The sequence below is a fragment of the Heloderma suspectum genome, chromosome 2, assembly GCF_057233095.1.
Source record: "Heloderma suspectum isolate Gila_16-S chromosome 2, 16-S_ref, whole genome shotgun sequence".
Lineage (NCBI taxonomy): Eukaryota > Metazoa > Chordata > Lepidosauria > Squamata > Helodermatidae > Heloderma > Heloderma suspectum.
The window spans coordinates 177,026,784-177,051,526 of NC_139459.1; the positions used below are offsets into that span (position 1 = coordinate 177,026,784).

At 47.9% G+C, this 24,743-nt stretch overlaps 2 protein-coding genes across 5 annotated transcripts; one reads left to right on the top strand and one right to left on the bottom strand.

The window, feature by feature from the left end:
* Window positions 1-3,030: 3,030 nt before the first annotated feature.
* Window positions 3,031-21,394, top strand: LOC146353428 (protein HTATIP2-like). Of its 4 annotated transcripts, XM_084836405.1 has the most exons (7): window positions 3,170-3,296; window positions 3,810-4,155; window positions 12,106-12,310; window positions 15,227-15,334; window positions 15,977-16,114; window positions 17,121-17,182; window positions 18,501-21,238. In XM_084836405.1, exons 2-7 carry the CDS (start codon window positions 4,103-4,105, stop codon window positions 18,715-18,717), a joined length of 783 nt encoding a protein of 260 aa, XP_084692531.1. In that variant the 5' UTR covers window positions 3,170-3,296; window positions 3,810-4,102; the 3' UTR covers window positions 18,718-21,238. The 4 variants fall into 4 exon arrangements, with proteins under 4 accessions (XP_084692533.1, XP_084692534.1, XP_084692531.1 ...); XM_084836407.1 differs by lacking the exon at window positions 3,810-4,155 and having other exon boundaries at window positions 3,031-3,296; window positions 12,109-12,310; window positions 18,501-21,394; XM_084836408.1 differs by lacking the exon at window positions 3,810-4,155 and having other exon boundaries at window positions 3,031-3,296; window positions 18,501-21,239.
* A 2,178-nt stretch (window positions 21,395-23,572) lies between these two features.
* On the bottom strand, window positions 23,573-24,367 carry LOC146353429 (olfactory receptor 9S13-like). The gene has a single exon (XM_084832248.1). The coding sequence runs from the start codon at window positions 24,350-24,352 to the stop codon at window positions 23,573-23,575; it is 780 nt and encodes a 259-aa protein (XP_084688374.1). The 5' UTR covers window positions 24,353-24,367.
* Between the last annotated feature and the right edge of the window lie 376 nt (window positions 24,368-24,743).

Here is a 24,743-nt window from a genome sequence, read left to right on the forward strand (position 1 = left end):
TGTGTTCTTTTCTCCTTTTCCCATGGTATGTCCCAGCCAGCTTCAAATATCAATTATGAAAACAACGTATGAGCCAGCATTTAAAAGCAGTAACAAAATCCAAATGAACAAAATTAGGGCTGTTAACTTTAATTAGATTCATCAGTTACAGCTTTCATTAATTGTTATATTGTAAATCACAATTATACTTTCTAGAATAATTCAGTATATACCTGAGGTATGGGGTAGATTTATTTAAATAAAATTTATTTTAATCAATTTTAATGGGGTAAAGGCACAATCCCATGCATGTTTAGAAAGGAAAAAGCCCTACACCTCCCAGCATTCTCCAGCCCACCATGCTGGCATTAACAATGCTGGGTGTTGTAGGATTTTTTTTTCTGTCCAAACGTGCATAGGATTGCGTCCTAAGGGCACAATACTATCAATTGCACCCTTGATGTTCAGAAACCCCCAAATTCAGAGGCATCCAATCATTCCATGTAGGGCAGGAGGAGTGGCAGAGGCAATCTTCACACCCCCATCCTCCCACCCCGCAATTCCTTTAGACAGGCTTTTTAGCCCATCTAGCAAGGGTCCTTGGAGGGGGCGGTGAGGAGGCTGAAAGAGTCTCAGGATAAATTGTATCTTGGCCTCTCTGGACTCTTCTTCCCTGTCTGCTGGAACGCCCCCTTTCCTACTCCCCTGAGGTCACTTTTCCAGCCTCAGGACTGCCAGTGCAGTTCTTTCCGTGCCAACTGTGAGGGGGCAGGGGAGGAGAATCGGATCTCTGCTTCCCCCTTCTGAGGTCAGAGCACTGTGTCCAACCTCGGAGGGGGGAATCTGAACAATCCTATGGTTGCTGGGACGCTTGCCCAGGGACCATAGGATTGCGCTCTAAATTGTTGTATATGTTTTTAATTATGAATTCTTAAATCAGCTGACAGCCCCAGGAAAAACAAAAATAAAGAAATAATAGATAATCAAAGAAACTGTCTGCAAATGAAAAGGGTTGTATCCAATGTTAATCTAACTTGTCCCATTCATTTCAGTGGGTCTACTGTCACTAGGACTAACGCTGGAAACAACCCAAAATCATTGGAATGGAGGGTTGGGGTTCAGTGGGCCTCTGGGGCTGGGGAAAAGTCTTGAGTCACAGTCAAGAAGTCTCTGCTCTTTGCTCTTAACTGATTTAACCTGTTAGGCCAGGCTTCCCCAACCTTGGGTCTGCATGTTTTTGACTATAATTCCCATCAGCCCCAGCCAGCATACCCAACAGGCAGAGATTATGAGAGTTGTAGTCCAACAGCGTCTGGGGACCACTGTCTTAGATGGATGGACTGAAGTAAAACATCTGTGTTTTTTAGTAAAGAAGAGGGTTCACATGTTCTAAGTCAGGGCTGGGCAGACTCTCCCTTGGAATTGAAGAATGCTTGGAATTGAAGTCTATGTTTTGGACTTCAATTCCAAGCATTCCTGACCATTGGACATGCTGGAAGGGGCTTCTGGGAGCTGAAGTCCAAAGCCCTTGGAGATCTACCTTCCACCCAGTTCAAAATCTAAGAAAGACACATTATTCTTTAATGACTGCACCCTTTGTCACTTTAGTTACACTGTATACAGCATCTATTTGTGTATTTCTGGTTAGCATTTTTAGGTATCTGCTTCAGCAGTCTATTCAGCTCCTAGCACGTGGTACTAAATCAATTCAGAGTACCAGTAATCAGGATTCTCTCCAGCACTGATGTATAACTGCTAAAAAGGCCAGTCCAGCATGAATGAGGCTGCAACCATCTACCCACTTATCTGAAAGTCCTACTGAATTCAATGGGACTTACTTCTGAGGAGACCTCTATAGGATGACAGTGTTGGGCCCAGTAAGAACTCAAAACTAAGGGCAAGAATTGGTTATGAGGACTCTGCATATGGTCTGACTCTCAAATACCTTATGTTGAGAGTGAAAGCAAAGATTTTTTTCCTTCTTCACCTACCATCCAAGTCTTTATTTTATAGGTATCTAATAATGCATTTTCAAGGCAAGTCCTTAAAACTTGAAACCATGGACAATTGTTCAGTTAACTCTGGGTTAACTCATGAAGAACCCGGTTTCTGGTTCACACATTAGAAAACAAATAATTAAAACCAGAAACAATGTGCGCACAACCCGCATGCTCTCCTTGTCCCTGCAATTCTTGGGTTAAACAACCCAGGGATTGCTGCGATGACATGCAAACCAACTCATTGTGTACTTACATTCTCTTTAGCAAGAGAACCTTAAAAGCCAACACAGAAATGTGTTACACCCTGATGGGCCATACCAGACCTGCAGGGATGTACAGAGAAGTGTTCTTGGTGGCTACCCTTCAAGTTCGGAATTCTCTTTTGCTACAGAATTGCCCAAGTTGAAACCTGTGAATCTTCGGGAAGGGATGCAAGACTCCTTTTCTTTTCCTTCTTTTCTGCATTCAGTCTGGCGTTTATTGAGGAGGGATAGCACAGAGCAACAGACTGCAGGGCAAAGGATTATGACAGATAGATTTTATTAGCGTCTGCCCTTCAATATATCCTATTTCCAGTTCCAATTAAACAATACTATGGGTTTATCCAGTCAATGTCAGTTTCACTTAGGTCCCGTTCATTTCAGTGGGTCTAATCTAAGGAGGACCTACATTGGAGTCAACCCACAGCTTACCCGGTTCCAGTAAAAATGCAGAAATAAAAGTAAAACCAAGAACCTAAAACAACAGAAGGCCCATCCGCACAAAAACAGCACAAGCCAGTGGAGGCTGGCGGCTCCGATTCCGAAGGGGGGATGTGTATCCATTCCATTCTGGGTTTCGGGCAGGGCCAACCAGAACTCCGCCGGAGCTATCCAACGCGTTGCACCTATTTGTGGCTCGGGTCCAGCACCTTGGGTAGTTCTTGCAGAGTTCTGGCTGGTTCTTGCAGAGTTCTGGCCCGAAACCCAGAGAGGACGCAGCCCCACCGAAATCGGAGCTGCCAGCCTCCACTGGCCATGAGCTGAAATCGAAAACCTGAGCAGCGCAACGCGTGCCCAGAGCGTCCAACGCCTGAGGAAAAACAAAGGGGACGAAGGCGGGCCGGGCTCGTCCCCCGCGCCCCGCGCGGGCAAGGGCAAGGGCAGCCCGCCCCTGCCCGCCTCAGTCCTCTTCCGCCGCCAGCAAACTCCAGGCAGCGGCGCGGCACCGGCGACGCAGCAGGCCGGCGGGCGCGGCCTCTCCGCAAGAGGCGGAAGAGCGAGCGAAGCAGCCGGGCTGGGCGGCTGCTTGCTGGCGGCTCCTGCGCGTTCGCGGAAGGTGAGTGGCCGGGCGGCGCGGCGGCTTCCGCTTGCCCTCCGCTCCACCGGGAGCGACCGCTCCTGCTCTGTCCCGGCTTGATTACGGGCGCTTCCCCGGGGAACTCCGCGGCGGGCGGCGGGCGGGCATCCCCCGGCAAGGAGGTCGCGCAGCCAAGGCGGAGGGCGGGAGCCGTCCCGGCGCCGGCCGGCGCCTTTCCACGGGCTGGCCTCGCTCCCCGCTCGGGCGGGCGGGCAGGCAGCGTTGCCGCCGCCTGCGGCAAAACGGCGCGCGCGCGGAAGGACGCCCTGCCCCGGGAGGACGGCAGGCAGCGGCCGAGAACGGCGCCGCGCCTCTGGAGCGAAGGCTGTCCGGTGGAGGCTGGTGGCGCCGGCGGCGCTGGGCTGCGCGCCACTTCTTGGCTTTCTCGAAATGTCTCGGCCGCCGTAAAGGCGGAAGCCCTCCCAAGGCGGCTCGCGAAAATAAAACACAGGAAAACAGTTAAAATATTGAAAGCGGTAAAAACCTAAGCAGGGCAAAACAGCGGTACCGGCAGCAACAGAAGCAGCAGCAGCGGTCGCACCGAGAGAAGGCCGCAGTAAAACCGTGCTTGATCCAGGCCTCCTGAAAAGCCCGCAACCACGGAGCGTGGTGGGCCTCCAGCGGCGCCTTGAGCCAGTGCGGTGTAGTGGCGAGAGTGCTGGACTGGGAGCCGGGAGATCCGGGTTCTGGTCCCCGCTCGGCCATGGAAGCTCACTGGGTGACTTTGGGCCAGTCACAGACTCTCAGCCCAACCCGCCTCACAGGGTTGTTGTTGTGAGGATAAAATGGAGGAGGAGGAGGTCTATGTACGCCGCCTTGGATTCCTTGAGGAAAAAAGGTGAGATATAAATGTAATAAATTAAATACATACATAAACCTGTTCCAGTGGTGTGGGGCCACTGCGGAGAAGGCCCTCTCACGTGTGGTCACCCACCTAACTGCTCTCATGGGTGGGCAGATGAGAAGGGACTCCCTTTCTGATCTTAAAGTGCGGGCAGGCTGATATGGGTGAAGGCAGTCCTTCAAGTAACTTGGTTTACGGCTTTAAAGGTCAAAACCAGCACTTTAAATTGGGCTCGGAAACACACTAGTAACCTGTGCAGCTGGCACAATGTAGGCATTATGTGACCGAATCGCCTCACCCCCACCAGTACTCTGGCAGCTGTGTTGGATGAATCCATTCTGGGTTTCAGTCAGAACCAGCCAAAACTCTAAAGGACCTATCCACGGTGCTGAACCCTATGCCCAAAATGGATTCAGCACCTTGGATAGCTCCCTTAGAGTTCTGGCTGATTCCGACTGAAACCCAGAATGGATGCATAGCCTCACTGAAATCAGACCACCAGCTTCCATTGGAAATGAGGAACATCCAGTTTTGGATTTCAGTTGGGATTCTTTCCCCTCTTCCCTGGGAGTAAGTCCTGTTGAACTGGTGAGAGCCAGTGTAGTGCAGTGGTTAGAATATTGGACTTGGGACTCAGGAGATCTGGGTTCTAGTCCCCACTCGGCCATGAAGCTCTCCAGGTAACTTTGGGCCAGTCACTGACTCTCAACCTAACCTACCTCACAGGGTTGGTGGGAGGATGAAATGGAGAGGAAGATCATGTAAACAGTCTTGGGTTCCTTGCAAAAGGAAAAAAAGGTGGGATATAAGTGCAGTAAATAACTCAGTGGAACTTCCTTCTGAGTAGACATGCATAGGGCTGCAAGCAATATTGTTAGCTTAACAATGCAGTTCTATCCATCTCTACTCAGAAGGAAGCCCCACTGAGTTCAGTAGGACATTCTCCCAGGGAGGTGTACATAGGATTGTAGTCTTCATTTCAGTAAGGGGCTTGCTCGATCTCCGAGCCATACATCCTATGGGTAGTATGATGTATGGCCCAGAGATCGAGCCATACACCACCCCTGCCCAGTTTCAGGACATCCAAAAAGGTGGCCTTCTGGAAAGTGTTGACATGGTAGATCAGGAAATGGCCGCCTTTGAGCTTACAGCAGATGTCCAGGAAGCGCATGCCGGCAGCAAGCTGAGCGTCAAGCGCCTACCTCTGGCAGCGGATCTTTGAGCCCCCAAACAGGCTCATGGAGTCATGGGTGCCAGGGATGGAGATCCTGGACAGAGAAAGGTGGTCAGATAAGCCAGACATCCAGTCAGGGAGGGAAGCGGCAGGCCAAGGGGTGCTGTCAAATGCCTCTGCTCCTGATTTTCAGTCTCCATGGTGCAAATGGACTCACCTGCAAGTGATAGGAAACATCATAACATTCGCTCAGAGCACGAGGCGCATTTCCTGCATCAAGGGCAGCCTCCACCACCCAACCATACAAGCTTTCATATCAATTATTTTTCTTTATTTATGTTTAGATTTAATTTTATTGTATTTCATTTGTACCCTGCCTTTCCACCAAAAAATGGCACTCGAGGTGGCTTACAGAAACAATTTAAACTGATTAAAAAAAAAAAAGTTAAAATACAGTTAGAACATAACAATTACAGAACAAAGTATTATTAAAAACAGCTCCGAACTCACCTGACCCACTTCCAGGCTAAAGGCCTGCTTAAATAAAGTGGTCTTTGCCTGTTGGTGGAAGGACAGCAGAGAAAGAGCAAACCTTGCCTCCCTGAGCAGTGAGTTCCACAGTCTGGGAGCAGCCACTGAAAAGGTCCTCTCTCAGCTCGCCACCAAACCAGCCTCTGGAGGCGGCGGTGTTGATAGAAGGGCCTCTCCAGAAGTTCTCAAGAACTGGGCAGGCTTGTGCAGGAGAAGGAGGTCTTTTGGGTAACCTGTCCCACACCATTTGGGGCTTTTTTCCTGTGGCCCAAACTCTTTTCAATGGCATAAGATGGTCTGTTACCCTACTAGGGGACCCGCTCCACTGTATCTATTATTTTCAGCATGTCAGAAAACACACTACATTTTATTTATTTATTTATTTCATTTCTATACCGCCCAATCGCTGAAGCTGTCTGGGCGGTTCACAAAAACTAAAACCAAACAGCACACAATAAAACAATTTAAAATATATAGAACATTAAAACCACAATATAACAATACAGACACAATAAAACCTAGCAGCAGTGCAGGAATTTAAAATACAGATTTAAAACAGCAAAGCTAAAAGTCTAGAAAGCTAAAATGCTAAAATGCCTGGGAAAATAAAAAGGTCTTCACCTGGCGCCAAAAGGTATGCAATGTAGGTGCCAGGTGAACTTCACTAGGGAGCTCATTCCAGAGCCGGGGTGCCACAGCAGAAAAAGCCCTCCTCCTAGTAGCCACCCGCCTCACTTCTTTTGGCAGGGGCTCATGGAGAAGGGCCGCTGAGGATGATCTTAAGGTCCGGGCAGGCATATATGAGAGGAGGCGATCCTTCAGATAACCTTGCCCCAAGCCGTTAAGGGCTTTAAATGTTAATACCAGCACTCTGAATCAGGCCCGGAAATGGACTGGCAGCTAGTGCAGCTGAAAAAGTACTGGCATAATATGAGCTCACTGGCCAGTCCCCGTCATCCGCATATCGATGGCACCTCAGCCCACACCTCCGGATAACCTCCCCCAGCAGTTTCATGTAGATGTTAAACAGCATGGGGGATAAAATAGAGCCCTGTGGAACACCATGGCACAATTGCCATGGCACAGAGCAATAATCCCCCAGCAACACTTCTGGAGTCGGCCATCCAAGCAGGAGCAGAACCACTGCATTGCAGTGCCTCCACCTCCCAATCCAGACAGCCTATCCAGAAGGATACCATGGTCGATGGTGTCGAAAGCCGCCGAGAGGTCCAGGAGAATCAACAGGGTCGCACTCCCCCTGTCCCTCTCACGGCAGAGGTCATCCCACAAGGCGACTAAGGCAGTTTCCATTCCAAAACCAGGCTTGAAGCCCGATTGAAATGGATCTAGATAATCCGTTTCATTCAACAGTGCCCGGAGCTGGCCTACAACCACCCGCTCAAGCACCCTGCCCAGGAAGGGGATGCTGGCCACTGGCCTATAATTGTTAACATCCTCTGGGTCCAGGTTAGGCTTTTTCAGGAGTGGTCTAATTACCGCCTCTTTTAAAGCGGCAGGCACCACTCCCTCTCTCAAGGAGGAATTTACAACCTCCTGGACCCAGCCGGACATCCCCTCCTTGTTTGATTTAATAAGCCATGAAGGGCAAGGGTCAAGCACACAAGTGGTCGATCGGACTTGGCCAAGCACCTTGTCCGCATCCTCAGGCCTCAGTAACTGAAACTCATCCAATAAAACTGGACCAGACGGTGCTCTGAACGCCTCTACCAATGGAACTGCATTAATGGTGGTGTCCAATTCATGACGAATCTGAGCGACTTTATCCTCAAAGTGCCATGCAAACTCGTCACAGCGTGCTACCGAGGGTTCCACCGTCTCTCTCCCTGGCCCAGAATGTAACAGGCCGCGAACCACTAGGAAAAGCTCCACTGGACGACACTGAGAAGATGCAATGCTGGTGGCAAAGAACTGTCTCTTTGCCACCCTCACCGCCACAGAGTAGGCTCGATAGTGGGCTCTTACCTGTGTTCGGTCAGACTCAGCACGAGTTTTCCTCCACTTGCATTCTAGCCGTCTCCCCTCTTGCTTCATTGCCCTCAGCTCAGGTGTATACCAAGGAGCTGGCCGGGCTCTGCTCAGAGGGAGAGGGCGCTTGGGCGCGATCGTGTCAACTGCCCGAGTCATCTCTGCATTCCACAGAGCGACCTGGGCTTCGACAGGAGCACCAGCCATACCAGCAGGAAAATCCCCCAGAGCCCTCTGGAATCCATCGGAATCCATTAATCTCCGGGGGCGGACCATTTTAATAGGTTCCCCACCCTTGCAGAGGGGGAAGGCTGCCAGGAGTCTAAACCTCAGCAGGAAGTGATCTGACCATGACAAAGGGACAGATGTTAATTCACCCACTTTCAGATCACCATCCTCCTGCCCAGTCGAGAAAACCAGATCAAGCGTGTGTCCTTTTGTATGCGTTGGGCCGATGACATGTTGGGACAGCCCCATGGTTGTCATGGCGGCCATGAAGTCCTGAGCCGCCCCGGATACAGCGGCCTCAGCATGGAAGTTGAGATCCCCCAGGACCATCATCCTAGGGGTCCTCAGCACCAAGTCCGAGACCACCTCCGTCAGCTCAGGCAGGGAGTCTGATGGGCAGCAGGGTGGGCAGTACACCAACAGAATCCCTAATCTGTCCCGGGTACCCAACACAAGGTACAAACACTCAAGATCGGCACTCGAATGAGCAGGACGCCTAGAGAGGGAAATCGAATTCCTATAGACCACGGCAACCCCCCCTCCCCGACCCTCGAGTTGGTGTTGGTGCTGCACTGAGTACCCAGGAGGGCACAGCTGGGAGAGAGTGACCCAGTTCCCCCACCCAGGTCTCAGTAATACATACCAGATCAGCCCCCTCATCCACAATCAAGTCATGGATGAGGGAGATTTTATTTTGGGCCGACCTGGCATTCAGCAGCAGCACCACCAGACCCGAGGGCAAACTGGTAAGGATGCCAGGAACCATCAGGCTGGGGGAAGAACCAGAAGAGGGGACAGCTGTAAGGTGTCTAGCCCCTGTTCTCCTCAGCTGGCCTGTGAATTCCCCAACGCCATACCTCCCCCTTCCCGTGATGGTGGCACTTCCCCGACCCACCGAGTTGCTCAATTGTCCTCCCAGCCACATATTAAAATGATAGGACATAAAATATACAACAGTGTAAAATAATATAAAAGATAAAGGAGAACAGCAGCTAAGAAGGAGCAGTTAAAATCTACATTTGCCCCTTTCCCCCTGGTCTTTAAAGCTGCTGCCCTCTGCCGCTGCTATTTGCTGCTGGTATCTGTGGCTGCTGGTGTCTCTGGAGAGGCAGGTGGGTGGGTCTTCAGGTGCTGTTCCATGCAATTCCAAGTGCGACGCTGAGGCGCGACGCTGAGGCACGACGCCGAGGCACTGCCTCTGGCAGCCCCACCTTAAGTACTTGTTTGGCAGGGGCAGAAGCAGGCCCTATCTACATCCAAGGTCCTATTCCTTCAGTATTTAGATTCACCAAGCCCTTCTGTCCCAAGTCCACTTACTCGCTTGGAAATCACGTTCCTCTCCCGTCTGTCTCACTGCAAACAAACATCAGAGTTTGGAGTTTCAGAGCAAAGGCTTTGAAAAATAAGTTAATTAGCAGTTCATCAGCATGTGGGTGCTCCATGGGCAGGAATGACTGGTTCAGCCGAAGGAGGCTCCTGCTCCTTTGATATTTGCAGATCTACCAGGGCTTTATCCAGGGGTGTTACTAGGCAAAAGATCCAGGGCACAGCCCCATACACAAATGTGCATGAGAGAGGGAGAGAGAGAGAGAAAGATGTCTGAGTCAAACCAGGGGGATCAGTGTACTCGTCTTGTGTATGTGTGTGTGTGTGTGTGTGAGTGCGCGGGCGCATGGGTGTGTATACATATACATATGTATATACATATCTACATTCAGTAGAAGTATGCACCCACCCCCAACTCAGACCCCAATTCAGCAGTTTGGAAATTAAAACATTGTGACTTTTTTCTCTTGGTCAAAATTGGATGATAATTGCTGGCATAGTAGCCCCTTAGGAGGGGATTACACCTACCCAATGTCAGAAAAATAGGTGCAGAGTCTTTTGTGGTATCTGCCTTTATGTTTTGATTTTCTTTGAAAGGGAACTACCAATAACATTTGTATTCCTTGGAAGATTTTCAGCTCAGTCTGATGCATGTTTTGCCATTTGTGTTTTTTTCATTTTGCATGAACTTTAGCTTCAGTGGTGAGGGAAAGGCATTTAGTACATGCTCAGACTAGTTTTGCCATAACGTAGCCCTAGTTTTGAAAACAGACTTGCTGGCTGAATCCTGGTGAAGTCTTGGCACAAGTGAAGTTATGGGGCGGAAGATATAATGAGAGCTTGTGCATAACAAGGAGGAGATAGAGGAGAGTTGCACAAAACATGACTTCTGTTTTTATGAAGAGTTGCTGGAGGATGGTAGAATGAGGAGGGATTGTTGTAGGGCTGTGCACGGGCCCCCTGCTTTGCTTCGGATGCCGCTTCGGACCTTCTGAAGAGTCCCCACTTCACTTTGGACCAATTCAGATCCCATCTACTTTGACTCGGATCTAAATCCAAAACAAGATTCGGACATCTGAATCACTCGTTTTTGGCATTTTCCCATTGACATGCATGGGAAAACAAAAATAGACATAATTTTTTAATTTTTCATGATACATACATGACCTTTGGGGAACTCTCAGCCCTCCTGGAGGGGTGTCCACCTACCAAATCTCAGCTAATTTGGCCTTGGGGTTTTTGTGCTAGGTGCCGGTGAAATTTGATTTTTTCCACAAAAACTCTCAAACCAAAGAGCTATAACTTTCCACTGCTTGCACAGAAGTGCATGACATTTGGGGAGTGCAACCCCCCTTGTAGAGCATCCCACCTGCTAAATCTCAGACAGTTTGGCCCACTAGTTTTTGTGCAAGGTGCAGGTGAAATTTGACATTTTCAAGGAAATCTCTCAAAGCAAAAAGCTATAATGTTTCACTGGTTGCAGAGAAGTGCATGAAAGTTGGGGGACGCACAGCTCCCCTGGAGGAAATCCCACCTGCAAAATTTCAGATAGTTTGGCCCAGGAGGTTTTGTGCTAGGCACAGGCAAAATGTGCTGTTCTCAGACTCAAACCAAAGTTCATAAAGTGATAATCAAGTTAGGTGTTGAAGAGGTGAGGAGGTCCCTAGATGCAGGGAATGCTGAGGCTTTAATCTGTGTGGTATATTTTATTTTCTATCACTATTTAGTGTGTGGGGAGGGGTGCATTTGATTTCACTGTTCTTTTTGCTAACTTTGGTGAACTGTGAATACATTTTAGTTATTCTAAATTTGCATACACACACACACTTGTGTCATGGGCCTGTGCCCCTGATCTTTCAAGTACCTAGCAATTCCCCTGCCCTATGCTAGCAGCAACAGATTCTCCTCCTCCTTTTCTCTTTACCATCTTAACTAATGCCCCTTCCCCCAGGGAATTCCACCATGGGCTTGTTGCAAGGAAACATTCCGTGAGAACAGAATCGTGCAGCACATCAAGAGGGTGGGACCCCGTCTTGGAGACAGGCTTGGGAACGGCTTGTGCCTTTCTATGGGGACGACCTTGATACCTATTCAGGGTGGTGACGGGTATCTGGATGGGAAATACTGCAGTTGCGGCACTTGCAATAACCACATGTTGCAATCATGTCCTACTTCATAGAACTGACAGAGAAGAGTAGATCATGTCTAGACTGAGAAATCTTCAGTAGACACAATGGAAATAAGGAACACCCGTTCTCTTCTTTCCTAGGAGAAAGTCCCACTGAATTCGGTTCTGAGTAGCCATGCATAGGACTGCAATGCATATTGTTAGCCTGATAGTGCAACCTTATTTATCTCTACTCAGAAGGAAGCCCCACTGAGTTCAACGGGACATTCTCCCGGGCAGGTGTGCATAGGACTGCAGCCTTCCATTTGAGCAAAGGGCTTGCTCGATCTCCGGGCCATACATCCCACGAGTAGTATGATCAGGATACGCCAATAGGAGTAACCCCACCACCACCCCCGCCCAGTTGCGATGGTCATGGGCTATATGCTGACGGGGGGGCAGGGGGCGTTTATTTTTAGAAATTAAGCACTGGCTTGTTCCAAACCTTGCCAAGTGCCACGTCAGGCTTTTGGCATGGCGCGTTCCTTGCCTGACTAAATGTGCTCTTTTCCCCACCGTTGCCTCCTGCCAGCAGAATGGCTGCCCACAATCCAGAAGAACTGAAGAATCTCCGAAAGACCTTCCAAGAAAAGAACCAGTCCTGTTTCATCTTGGGTGCCTCTGGCGAAACTGGGAAAGAACTGCTAGCTGAGATCTTGCGACAGCAAGTGTTCTCCAGGGTGACGCTGATCGGCCGCCGAAAGCTGAACTTGGAAGGGCCGCTTTACGCCAACGTGGTATGAAAGCAAAGCCAGCCTCCGATGGTTACTTACTGTTCAAATGTACTGTTATTACACTTCTATCCCATGTTGAACTCAAAGCTGCATCTGTGGTTCTCCTCTTCCTCCCCTCCCCTTTTTATGTTAATAACAACCCTGTGAGGTAGATTAGGCTGCGAGTTGGTGACTGGCCCCAAATCACACAGTGAGCTCCCTGGCTGAGTGAAGGTTTGAATATGGCTCTGTCACGATGTCACGTTGGTTAGGGTTACATATCCAGCTCTTACATCTTGTTATCACTTATTTCTATAATTTTATGCCCCACCTTTTGGATCAAAAATATTCAAGACAGCTTCCAACTTCAATATGTAAGTGATGTGCTGCCTCTTACATGATTCAAAACATTATAAACCACCCCCATCCAATTAAAACGCAGCAGACATATAAAAGCCAACTAAAAGAGACAAGGGCCCAATCTACACGGCCAATTTAGCGGAGCGACAGCACATCTGTCAGGAGCGCCCTAGTTGCCTCTTAAAGTCCCCTCCAGTAGCCCAGACAAGACGCAGACAGAAGGGATTCTTTCCAAGGCTTTATTCCTTTACAACCTAATGACTCTTTCAGATGCTAATTGCCAGCGAATAAGCAAGGAACTGCGAAGTGTATCATAGCAGAGTAACCTAAGCTCCATCTGCGCAGTTGGTCCCCGTTTAGAGGAGGGCGGGAAAACTCTGAAACTTACGAGCTAGGAGTGGAGGCTCCCGCCCTTACCCGTGGGGCATCGGGACGCAGCCGCTCCCATAGCACCAAGCGGGCTGAGCACCTCCTCTCGGCGCCCTCCACCTCGCACCTCTCTCTGCGCCAGCACCTTGCGTCTAGCAACAACCGATCTGCCGCTCTTTCACTGCCAGGGTCACTATCTCTCTCAGGAATGCGAGGAGAGGGGGCCTCTCCCTGCAGCCGCGCCTCTGAAAGACGAGCGGACTCCTCTCCCATGGGTTGTAGCTCTTCCTCAGAATCAGAGCTGCTTTGGGGCTCTATGGGCTCAGTTCCAACCCTGACAACATCAGGGTGATGCTGTTGCCAATCCGCAGCACACATTACTTCCCTCTGTGAAGGCTGCGAGTTGGTGACTGGCCCTAAATCACACAGTGAGCTTCCTGCCTGAGTGAAGATTTGAATCTGACTCTTCCCCACTCTTGGTCTGGCTCTTATCACAACACCACACTGGTTAGGATTACACTGGTCAAGATTACACCACACTGGTCAGGATTACACACTGGTCAGCTCATACATCTTGTTATCATTCATTTCTATAATTTTATGCCCCACCTTTTCTATCAAATATATTCAAGGTAGCTTCTAACTTCAATATTCAATACCAAGCAGACTGCCTTCCCTTATACATACCCAGGAAACTTTTAAGAACATCACAGGAGGCCTTGCTGGTCATTCTGAAATTAACAGAGTGCCACCACTCAATACCTCAACGGTAGGCCTTCTCGGTAGTGGCACCCACCCTTTGGAAAACCCTCCCTCGTGCAGTTTGGAAGGTAGAAAATGTGGCATCTATAAAACACCTCTTGAAAGCACACTTGTTCACCCAGGCTTTCCCAGGGCTGTAATTAAATTAATCATGCTGTTCTATCTTGTATTGCTTTTATTGTAATTGGAATTGCTTTTAATGTTGTGTTTTTAATATTTTGTTTTAAATGTGATTTTAATATTTATATGTGAACCACTTGGGGATTTTTTAAATATTTAGTGGTATATAAATATCACAAATCAAATTAATAATAATAATAATAAATATTTAAGTGATATATGGCAGCTGACATAATTCAAAACATTATAAACCAGGCCCATCCAATTAAAAGGCAGCAGACTGATAAAAGCCAACTAAAAGAAGCAAGATCTTTTAAATGCCTGCTGGAATCAAATGTTCATTGTTGTGTGTTTTAACAGAATTTATAAACCACTATTTATTTTTCCTACAGTTGCCAAAGTAGTATACAGGATGACATTTGAAAACAAAACTACACAAAAGTTAAAACAGTGGAAAAATATTGTAAGAAAAGCAGTGCTGCTAGTTGGAACCAGGGCCATCTTATTTATTTATGGCATTTTTATACCACCCTTTAGCCAAAAAGGCTCCCAAGGCAGCTTACAAAGATAATTTACTTATCCATTTATTTGAAGTATTTTTATGCTGCTTCTCAGCCAAAAAGTCTCCTGGAGCAGCTTACATATAATCAATTGAAGAAGACTGTCCCTGCCTGCAGGCTTACTGTCTAAAAAGACACGACACATAAGGAATAAAGGAATGGGGAAGGAAGAGGAAAAAGATAATTCGTCCAGCAGGGCCGGTGGAATGGCCCTGATCTCACTCTGATCAGCCTGCTGGAATGGCTGCTGGTGGTGACAGTTGGAGGAGGAGGAGGCAAAAATGTTTCTTAAGACAGTCCCCCTACAGGCTGATAGTCTGAAAAGCACAACACAAAAGAAAAGGTGATTGGGAGGGAGGAAGAGAAAAGCAAATTCAGGCATAGGTCCTTAGTTGCAAAGTTCAGCAGTTCATGCACACAGCGGAAGGGAGGGCTGCAGCTTCCTCTCCCTTGGATGGCCTCAGCTGTGCTCTCAGAATGGATCTTCCCATTGGTTAGTCCAACCGGGAGTGTGCTGGAAGTGTTGGATACTGCCTGCTATTTCCCTCACTAATGAGTAATCTCACTTGACTCCCAGACATGTTGGAGTTGTGTTAAGGCTTCTAGGTTAGAGAATCTTTTCTCTTTGGGGGCGTGGAGTGGGGGGCTGGGACCCAAAGAAAGGTCACTGCTTGTTTGCTTACTTGTTCCAAGCTCCATTCATCCACTTGGATCGTTAATGGGTTCTTTCCTGTTTGGGTTTTCTCTTTCGGACACCCCCCCCCCCCAGTCCCAAGAACTTGTTGACTTCGAGAAACTGGACGACTCTGCTGCCGCCTTCCGAGGCCACGCCGTTGGATTTTGCTGCCTGGGGACAACCAGGGCCAAAGCCGGAGCGGTGAGGAGCCCGGCCTGGTGGGAGAGCTGGGCGACCTCCAGTGTGCGGGAGGAACTGAGGAGGGGGAGAGACTGGGGGCGAGCAAGGAGGTGCAGGATTGGTGGCCATCCTAAAGTTTTGGTGGAAGGGGCCAGTGTGGCAAGATGGTCTCTTTTCTTTGCCTTTTCAGTCTGAGCATAGCGAGGTTGAAATGGGAAGGCTTGGGAGACTGGGGGGAGGGCGGAATGGGCTGGCCATTGGGTGGCGGCGGGGGTGGGGTGGGGGAATAGACGCAAAGGTTTTGCAAGTTTTATTTATTTATTACATATGTGCACCACACCTCTTCCAAGGCGCTCTGGACGGCATGCATGGGGCTATCTGTTTTTCTCTCTCACAACAACCCTGTGAGGTAGGCTAAACAGAGGTAGAATGACTGTCTCACCCAGCTTTCAAGGCTGAGTGGAGGTTTGACCCCAGGTCTCCCTAGTCCAATTCCTATACGGCCTTGCCTGTCTCCCACTGGTTGAATTTGTTCAGCTACATGCCACCTAATGAATGAAATCTTTTGACGAATGGTCTTTAAATCTGTGCTGACTCGCCCCAGGCACTTGGGACAGAGCGGATTTTCCCAACGTTACTCCCTCTCCCTACCCCACCTCCCAGGATGGATTTGTGCGCGTCGACCGTGACTACGTCGAGCACTCGGCACAGCTAGCCAAAGCCGGTGGATGCCGCCACTTCGTCCTACAGTCAACCAAGGGTGCGGATAACTCCAGTGGCTTCTTGTACCTCCAGGTTAAGGTGTGTCTGTCTGGTGGGTGAGGGCCCACTTAGTGGGTTTCAAGGTGAGATGCTCAGTGGACAGGAGGGTCTTCTAGTTTCTCAGCTGTTTCCAGTTCTGCCCTTACATACCCAGGTTCTAGGTCTTAACTTCCTGTGCAGATGCTAGTGACTGTTTTTCATTCTATAGCCATTCTGGATTATTGGCAGAAGGGATAAAACGAATTACTACTTTTTACTACTTATTACATTCATATCCTATCTTTCATCCAAGGAGTTGAAAGCAATATAGATCGTACACAGGCATGCACATTTAATTTTCACAACAACCCTGTGAGGTGAGTTAGGCAGAGACTTGGCGACTGGTCTATGTTCACCCAGGGAGCTTCATGGCAAAGTTGGGATTTGAACCTGGGTCTCCTCCACCCTAACCTGACACTGCAACCACTACACTCAAGAAACAGAAGCAACACCAGGTCTTTGTAGTGTCCATGGTTAAATACAAAGAGGGGTAAGGTTAATTATTCCTGCCAAAATAGGGAGGGAGGCTTGCAGATTTGAGGGGTTGTCCTGGGGGCGGGGGCATCCCTCTCCTTTGTGGCATAATGTTGCCATCACAGCTTCCACCAATGTCACATCTGGCTCATTATGTCCTCATATGCCACTGACAATAACCCTAAACCTCCTTGCTACTCTGCTGTCTCCCTGTATCGGTCTTCTTTGCTGGACCTCATTGGCTGCAGTAGCATGCATTTTCATAGGACAGAGCACTCTTGGCTGAGGAGTCTTTCGTTTGAGAGGACTTCAGCCCTTAGGGAGTATGCAGGCCAGCCCCTTTCTGTCTGTGATTTTGGATGTGGAATCATAATGGTGTGTGAGAGAGGATGTCTCCTCTGCCTCTAGATGTTGGTCTTTGGAAGCTCCCTTCGATATATTTTGAAATCTCTATTGGATTTTGAGTTCTAAGTGTGTATCTGAGAGAGAAAGAGAGATTTCCTTACAGTTGATTTCCTTCCCTGCCCACCAGGGTGAAGCGGAGGCCAGAGTCCAAGCAGCTGGGTTCGAGCGTTGCTCCATATTTAGGCCAGCGTAAGTATTGCGAAGTGGGTGGGTGCGACCAAAGGGCAAGCACTCAAGTGCTGACTGCCATGCGGAGATGACTAAACGTTGCCAGGCACACCACGGAGGAGGCTGTGCTGGTTGTGGGGAGCATTCCTGTGCCTCGACAGACTGCAGATCTGTCCTTGTTTGAACCTTCTCTTCCCATCACGCAGTAAAACAAGACGCCCCAAGTACCTGTTTGGCCATCACTTGAAAACACCTTATCAAATCTCCTTCCGTTGGCTACTACACAGTAGGGCTGAAAGTACACAGTGTGGATGTGCACAGGCTCCATCCCAGCATGACCCATTTATAGGGCAAACGGACCACTCCACTTTGGTCTCCAGGGGTGTATCTATAATGCCAGTTCATTGGTTTGAATTGGTTTCGTGGATTGGTTTCGCCAGCCTTTGCTGAACTTGGTGCCCTCCAGATGTTTTGGACCACAACCCTCAGCATTCCTTGCTGGCCTGGGCTGATGGGAGACGAAGTCCAAAACATCTGGAGGGCACCAGGATTGAGAAAGCTGTGTTACCTCCCTGTGTGCTTTACCCATCCTTTTGAATAGGTATAATTGAAGTTGGGAAGTTGGTAAAACAGATATTTTCCCACTCTTTCAGGGGCAGCTTTATGTGAGATAGTGAATCGAATCAACAGTAATTGTCATGAATGCAGAATAAACTAAGATTCAAGAAGCTATTTTGGCTTAATTAATCAAGAGTAAGAGGGTGTTATCCATTTCAAAGGAGTGGCATATATGGCGATGTGGTGCAACCCACACCACAACCCTGTAAGACAGTTTAGGCTGAGAGAGAGTGGCTCACTCAAGGGCCATCCATTAAGTTTTATGGCTGTGCAGAAATTTAACCCCTAATCTTCTCAGTTCAAGTTGAACATTCCTATCCATACCATGCTGGCTATGAATGCAACAGGTCACATTGGACTCCTTTCAGTCCAACAATGGCCTCTTTACACTGTACCTGAGCAGCGTGGGTGCCACCATCCCCAGAGCAGCATAGGGATAACTCCAGTGGCAGTGGCATGAGCCCTGTGTGAAAAACACAATCTATTATTCACTATCTTAAATCCAAGACAATTATCCAGTTCTCTGGTCTTGGTGTCTCCAGAAATTCTAGCGATCTCCACCTCACCACATTGTCCTCTCCTCAACCAACTTATTCCTCAGTAGTGTCTTTCTAGGCTAAAAGACCCCATCTGAGGTCTGTTGCCTTCTTGCTGTTGCCATTTTGAGCAGCAATAAGATTTAGGTACCTCACAAAGTTCCTCATTCTGTCTTCTCCTCCAGGGTGCTACTGTGTGATCGTAAGGAATCTCGGCCTAGTGAGTGGGTGGCCAGGAAGTTCCTAGGAGTGGTAGCCCACGTCTTCCCCACAGCAATGTCTGTCCCCACGGTGACAGTGGCGCGTGCGATGGTGAACCATGTGGTGATGCCAGCAAAGGAAGGCCAGAAGGTGGAAGTGCTGGAAAATGCAGCCATACATGCCCTTGGGCAGATGAAATAGTTGGGAGTTTAGCTTCCTGGGTGACATAGCAGAGGAGGGTGCCTCATCAACCCCAAGGCCCAGGCTTTGCTATTTCTCCTTTCCCCTGGAGAGGGTCCCCCCAGCCATGAGGTCTTGCCTATTAACTTGGAGCTAGGCTTCTGTGTTTCCATGGTAACTCAGCAAACCGCCACACCTCTGGTGGCAGCCATTTTGAATAGAATTGCTGGTAGCCAGAAGGTCAAATGCTTAACCACTGACTGCAATGCCATGGTCATGAAAGATTGTCAGGCACATCACTGGGGAGTGTGGTGGGGCGCGGGGGAGAGTGTGGTGGTTGTGGGGCAACTCTTCTATGCATTGACCTATGGCAGATCTGTACTTTCTGTGAGCCTTTGCATCTCATCATGCAGTAAAAGAAGATACTTAAGTGCCTGTTTCCTTGAAGGGAATAATCAAGCCCTTTCTGGGCTTGCTGCCTATTAAGGAATATGGCCCAAGTGACACATGCCTTCAAAACCTGGTCTGCTCCAGTCATGTCTGAACTGTATCTGGTGAGGTGATTGCAGCAGTCATGTTTGAACATTTAAGTCTACTTCCACCGCACATGATTTGTGCTAGGGATTAATTATGTCCTTGTAAGTGTTTCCTGTGAGATAGGAAATATTTGTCACCCAAAACATTCTGCATTTTCCACCTTTCAGAAATGTTGCTCTCTGATTTGCCATTACAAATCTCTTCTTATACCAAAGTAAATACTCTGTTCCTTCTGGTGACAGTGAATAAGGGAAGCTTTTCTAATATTTTTCATGGGTTTTTTTTAAGAGATATAAAATTTAAATGTGGAATCTGTGTATATTTTCAGGTGACTTCAACACACAGCCTAGGTCTATGCTTTAGCATTTCTTTAGTGTCAGCCCGAAGAGGAAAAGGCATGTCCTAATTATTCGTAGGTGGAGGAGTTTATTAATGCACAGGACTTAAATACTATCCTCATCACCCCCAGAGTTGTCTGCTTTGTTCTGAAGCTGTGTTACAACCTTCACACGAGGTCACTTCACACTTGACATCCCTACACAGCTGAACCCTGATGCAGAAAGTTTAAAAGAACAATCCCTGTACACTGGTATACGCTAACTGTATTCAAGTGTTCCCCTCTTGAAATGGGGAGAGTGAAGATGCACTCAGTAGCTCTGACCCCTCTCCACATCCCAATCGCTGCCCCTGTCACCTCACACACACACGCACACACACACACACGTTGGAGACAAATGCCTGGAGCAAGGACCCCGCGGTCCTTGTGGCGGCTCTCTATGTGACAGAACCCTGCACAGTCAGAGTTCTGCATTGCATGAGGAGTACCTCCATGATTACAGCAGCTTCCCGCTGCACAGCATTGCCCTCCCAACGTGAGGGCAGTGAGGATGCAACACATCCCTGCTCTCCCCGCACATGATTCTAGTGGTGTGAAGAAAAGAATGCTTGCATAGGGCTCCTCTCTTTTGTGATGATCACACAAGTGGCTTTTGCCAAGTATGAATTCACTGGGAAGCCAACTGGCTGCAAGCTCCCAACACCACAAAATACGTGTTTGTGGGTTAACAGATAACGGTCTGTACACTGTCACAGGGATTGCACTGTTGTGTGCAGTGGCCTGTAAATCAGGGAAATATGGGGCTAAAGTGTTCCTGAAAGTCCTTCTGCTATACTAGAATACATCTGATGCTTGGGCTAAACATTTGGAAGGAAATAAAGAAAAGTTAAGTCCAACTTCTGTGAATAGCTCAAAGGGTAAATAGTAACAGAGAATGGATTTAAAAACTTGTGTTGGAAATTAATACATTTCCAATGTTTTTCATTGGTTTATTTTTTGTTGATGTAAAATTTGAATCTGAGATATCTGGATTGGATCCAGAGTTAGACTGGATCAATTGCACTGGTAGAAGTGGCATTCCCTGTGTCTTCCTTCCCACGGCAGCCGCTAAAGCCCCCCTCAAAATGCTACACAGGAAGTCAGGAGACCCTGCTGAATGGGGTGGAACTGTGGTGTGGGCAGGAGGGGGGATCCTCAAAAATCAGGTGGGGGGACCTTAGATGGCACAGAGCACTTACTCTCGCAGAAGGTCGCTTCCTCTCACGGATTCTGGATCCAACCCACAGTTTGCTGGTACCTTGAACCTACAGCCCTTTTTTTGTTTTGTTTTTTATCTCGCACTTTTATTGTGAAGTGATGGTCATGGTTCTCCTGTGAGTGGGTAGATGTCATACAGAACAGGGCATTTTGTTGAGGTGGATGATGCAAATATTGAGAACCAAAGCTGGCCAAAAAAAAATCAAATGATTTTCAGGCTAACAGGGTAATAGCTTGTGCAAACCTCTGAACTTTGTTTAATTGCATTTTGATTTGACTACTGAATCAGGAACATCTCCTTTGTTTCTGAAATAATTAGAACAGGCCTTAAGCCTGTTGGAACTGTTTCAAAAGCTTTAAATGTATGTCATGGTTGTTTATGCATTTAATAAAAAATGTGTTTCAATGGGGCATTGTTTATAGTGTATCAATTGCATGTTACAGTGCTACAACTACAGCTTGAAGCTTTACTGCAGAAAAATGTGTTGGTTCTGAGCTTAGTCATACTTAGAAGACACCTATTAAAATCAAGGGGAACCAAGTCTAGATCAAGCCCAATGTTTATTTAAAAAAAAAAAAATTGTCATGGTGTGTCCCTTCAGATATCAGTTATGAAAGCAACATATGAGCCAGCATTTAAAAGCAGTAATAAAATTAGGGATGTAAACTTTAATTAGATCAATCAACTGCTATTTTCATTCATTGTTATAGTGTAAATCAAAATGTACACTTTCTACAGTATTGCAGTATAAACCTCGGAGATTTATTTAAATGTCATCTGGTTTTGACACATGGAGGGAGCAGTCCTACTGGGATGGGTGGCCACCTCCAAACTTGGAGGCGACCACCTATCCAGTGCAGGGCAGGAGAAGCGCGGAGGGGATTATTTGTGGTGGCCACCTTGCATTTCTGGCTAGACAGCCAATTTTGGCTATCTAGCCACGGGAAGTTGGAGCGTGGGAAGCAGCAGCTGGGTGACACGTTGGATGTGTCGTACCGGATTTCCGACTTCCCCGCCCCAGCATGCCCCAAGGAACGACCCATTTTTGCCGCTCCGCACTCTTCTTTGGAGTGTGGGGCCATTTTGCGCTGCCTATGAGGTAGCACGGGAGTGGGTGAAGGTCAGTTCACACAGGGAAGCAATGTCAGAGTGTGGGCTCCGAGGTCAGTTCCTGGGAACCGACATATCCTATAGCTGTCTAGCTGCTGACTAGCAGCCATAGGATTGCACCCTAAATAACTTTTAGTTTATCTTTTCAATTCCAAATTCTTAAATCAGTTGACAGCCCCAGAGGGAAATAGCCAAAAAATAGAATCAATCGTTAACCAAAGAAATGCCTATGCAAATGAAAAGGATTGTATCCAATGTTAATTGCACATTCATTTCAGTGGGTCTACTCTCACTAGGACTAACATTGGAAACAACCCAAAATCATTGGAATGGGCTTCAGTGGGCCTCCAGGGCTGGGAAAAAGTCTTGAATTGCGGTCAAGAAGTCTCTGCTCTGTTAGGCCAGCCTTCCCCAACCTTGGGTCTGCAGGGTTTTGACTACAATTTCCATCATCCCCAGCCAGCATACCCAACAGTCAGAAATTATGGGAGTTGTAGTCCAATAATGTCTGGAGACCACTGTCTTGGATGGCTGGAATTTGGAAGCAAAATATCTCCTGAAAAGAAGAGGGTTCATACGTTAAGGGTTCTAAACACAAACTTTGCTCTATGAAACGAAATAGTTCAAAACCCAAGGAAGCCACAAGATTTTTCTTAACGATTGCACCCTGTGTCACTTCAGTGATGCTTCATACAGCATCTATTTCTGTATGTGTATTTAGCATTTTCAGATAGCTGCCTTCTACTTCAGCGTATACAGCTCCTAGCACATGGTACTAAATCAATGCAGAGTAGTTCTAATCAGGATTCTCTCCAGCATTGATGTATAACTTGTGAACCTTTGTGTTCAGTGTGAATAAGGCTTCCATCATGTACCCACTTACCTGAACTCAATGGGACTTAGTTCTGAGGAGACTTCTATAGGGTCCCATTAGCAAATCAAAAATAAGGACCAGAATTGTTTCTGAGGATTGGCTCTTGAATACCTTGAGTGTGAAAGAAAAGAAATCTCTTTCTCTTCCTTTCCCTGCCATCCATGTTTTTATTTTGTATGTATTTGGGCCTAATAATTAATTTTCAAGGCAAGTCCTGAAGAACTGAAATAGTTCAGAGAAGAAGGATTTAAATTGTTAATGCCTACCCTTGAATAAGGATTATCTGATCTCCCCCCAAAACATTGAAGACGTTCCAATCTGTGAATTACTAGCACTGGTAAATTTTGAAGTACAGGCACTTCTCATGACAGTCTCCATAGCTACGCCTCCAAGGAAAATCCAAAAATCCAGGCAGCTGTGTTGATCTCTGCACACACAGAGAGTGCGGCACTACATAGCTTAATACCCAATTCATTAGGAGTCAATGTCAGTCATAGATTAGTGAGCTGCCAAAGGGCTAATGGGTCTTAATTTCCCATTTAAGACAAAGCCACCCCAAAATACTTTGCACTACAACATGGATTGTCACAACAATATATTGTTGATGGGAAAATCCACCCACCACCATCACCACCAGTCCCATAAATAGAGATGGCACTTGTGGTATAGGCTCAATAGAGATTTCTTGTGATCTCTGCAATTTCTGCCCTTTGGATCTCAGTCTGTATAAACTTAAATGTAAAGATCTGAATCCTAAAAGCTACTTAATGGAGAGGCCTACTGTCTTCCTGCTTATCAGATGTTTCATGGCCTCCTTCACATCCTTGTTCCTCAGGCTGTAGATCAACGGATTAAGCATGGGGATCACCAAAGTGTAAAACATGGAGACCACCTTGTCTTGGTCTTGCGACCCATCCTTGCTGCTTGGCTGGGCATACATGAAGATAGCCGTGCCATAGAAGAGACTAAGGGTGGTGAGGTGGGAAGTGCAGGTAGAGAGGGCCTTTCGCCACCCCTGATTGGTGTGGCCCCTGAGGACATTTGACAGAACCTGCATGTAGGAGATGAAGATGACGGTGGTTGTTACCACAGCGATGATGCTGGTGGAAACAAAAAGGATAGCTTCGGAAAGCCAAGTGTCTGAGCAGGCAAGCTTCAAGACTGCAGGGATGTCACAGAAGAAGTGGTTAATCCGATTTGGGCCACAGTAGGATAACCGGAAAGCACCGCTGGTCTGGATGACGGAGCCCACTAGGCCGCAGCTGTAAGACCCCAGCACAAGGCAGACGCAGCGCCCTTGGGTCATGAGCAAGGCATAGGTCAATGGGTGGCAGATGGCCAGGAAGCGGTCATATGCCATGGCTGCCAGGAGGAAGCACTCTGTGGTCACCAGGGTGGTGAAGCAGAACATCTGTGTGGCACAAGCTGGTAGGGAAATGGAAGCCTTGCCCCATTGTAGCTGGACCTCCAATGCCTTGGGTGCAATGACTGAGGAGTAGCAAAGATCCAAGAGTGAGAGGTTGCTGAGGAAGAAATACATGGGAGTGTGCAGACGCTTTTCAGCTCTGATCAAGGTGACCATCCAGCCATTTCCCAAGACTGTGAGTGCATACAGGAGAAGGAAGATACCCGAGAAGACAGGGCCCAGTTCAGGTTTCTCTGTGAAGCCCAGGAGGATGAACGTGGTCACGGTGGTCACGTTCCCACCCTCTGTGGAGTTGGGGTTGGGCCTAGGCATAGTGCATTATCAGGTACATGCACAAGGTTAGAAAGAGGTCCTAGGAAAGCAAAAGAAAATGTCAATACGAGTTAAAATCTTTTCCAGGGGAGGGCATGGGAGGGAAGCAGCCAGTGTTCGCTGGCATATTAAAATATATTTAAGTATATGCATCCTTAAAATTGCCCATTGAGACGGAGCTCTATACACACAC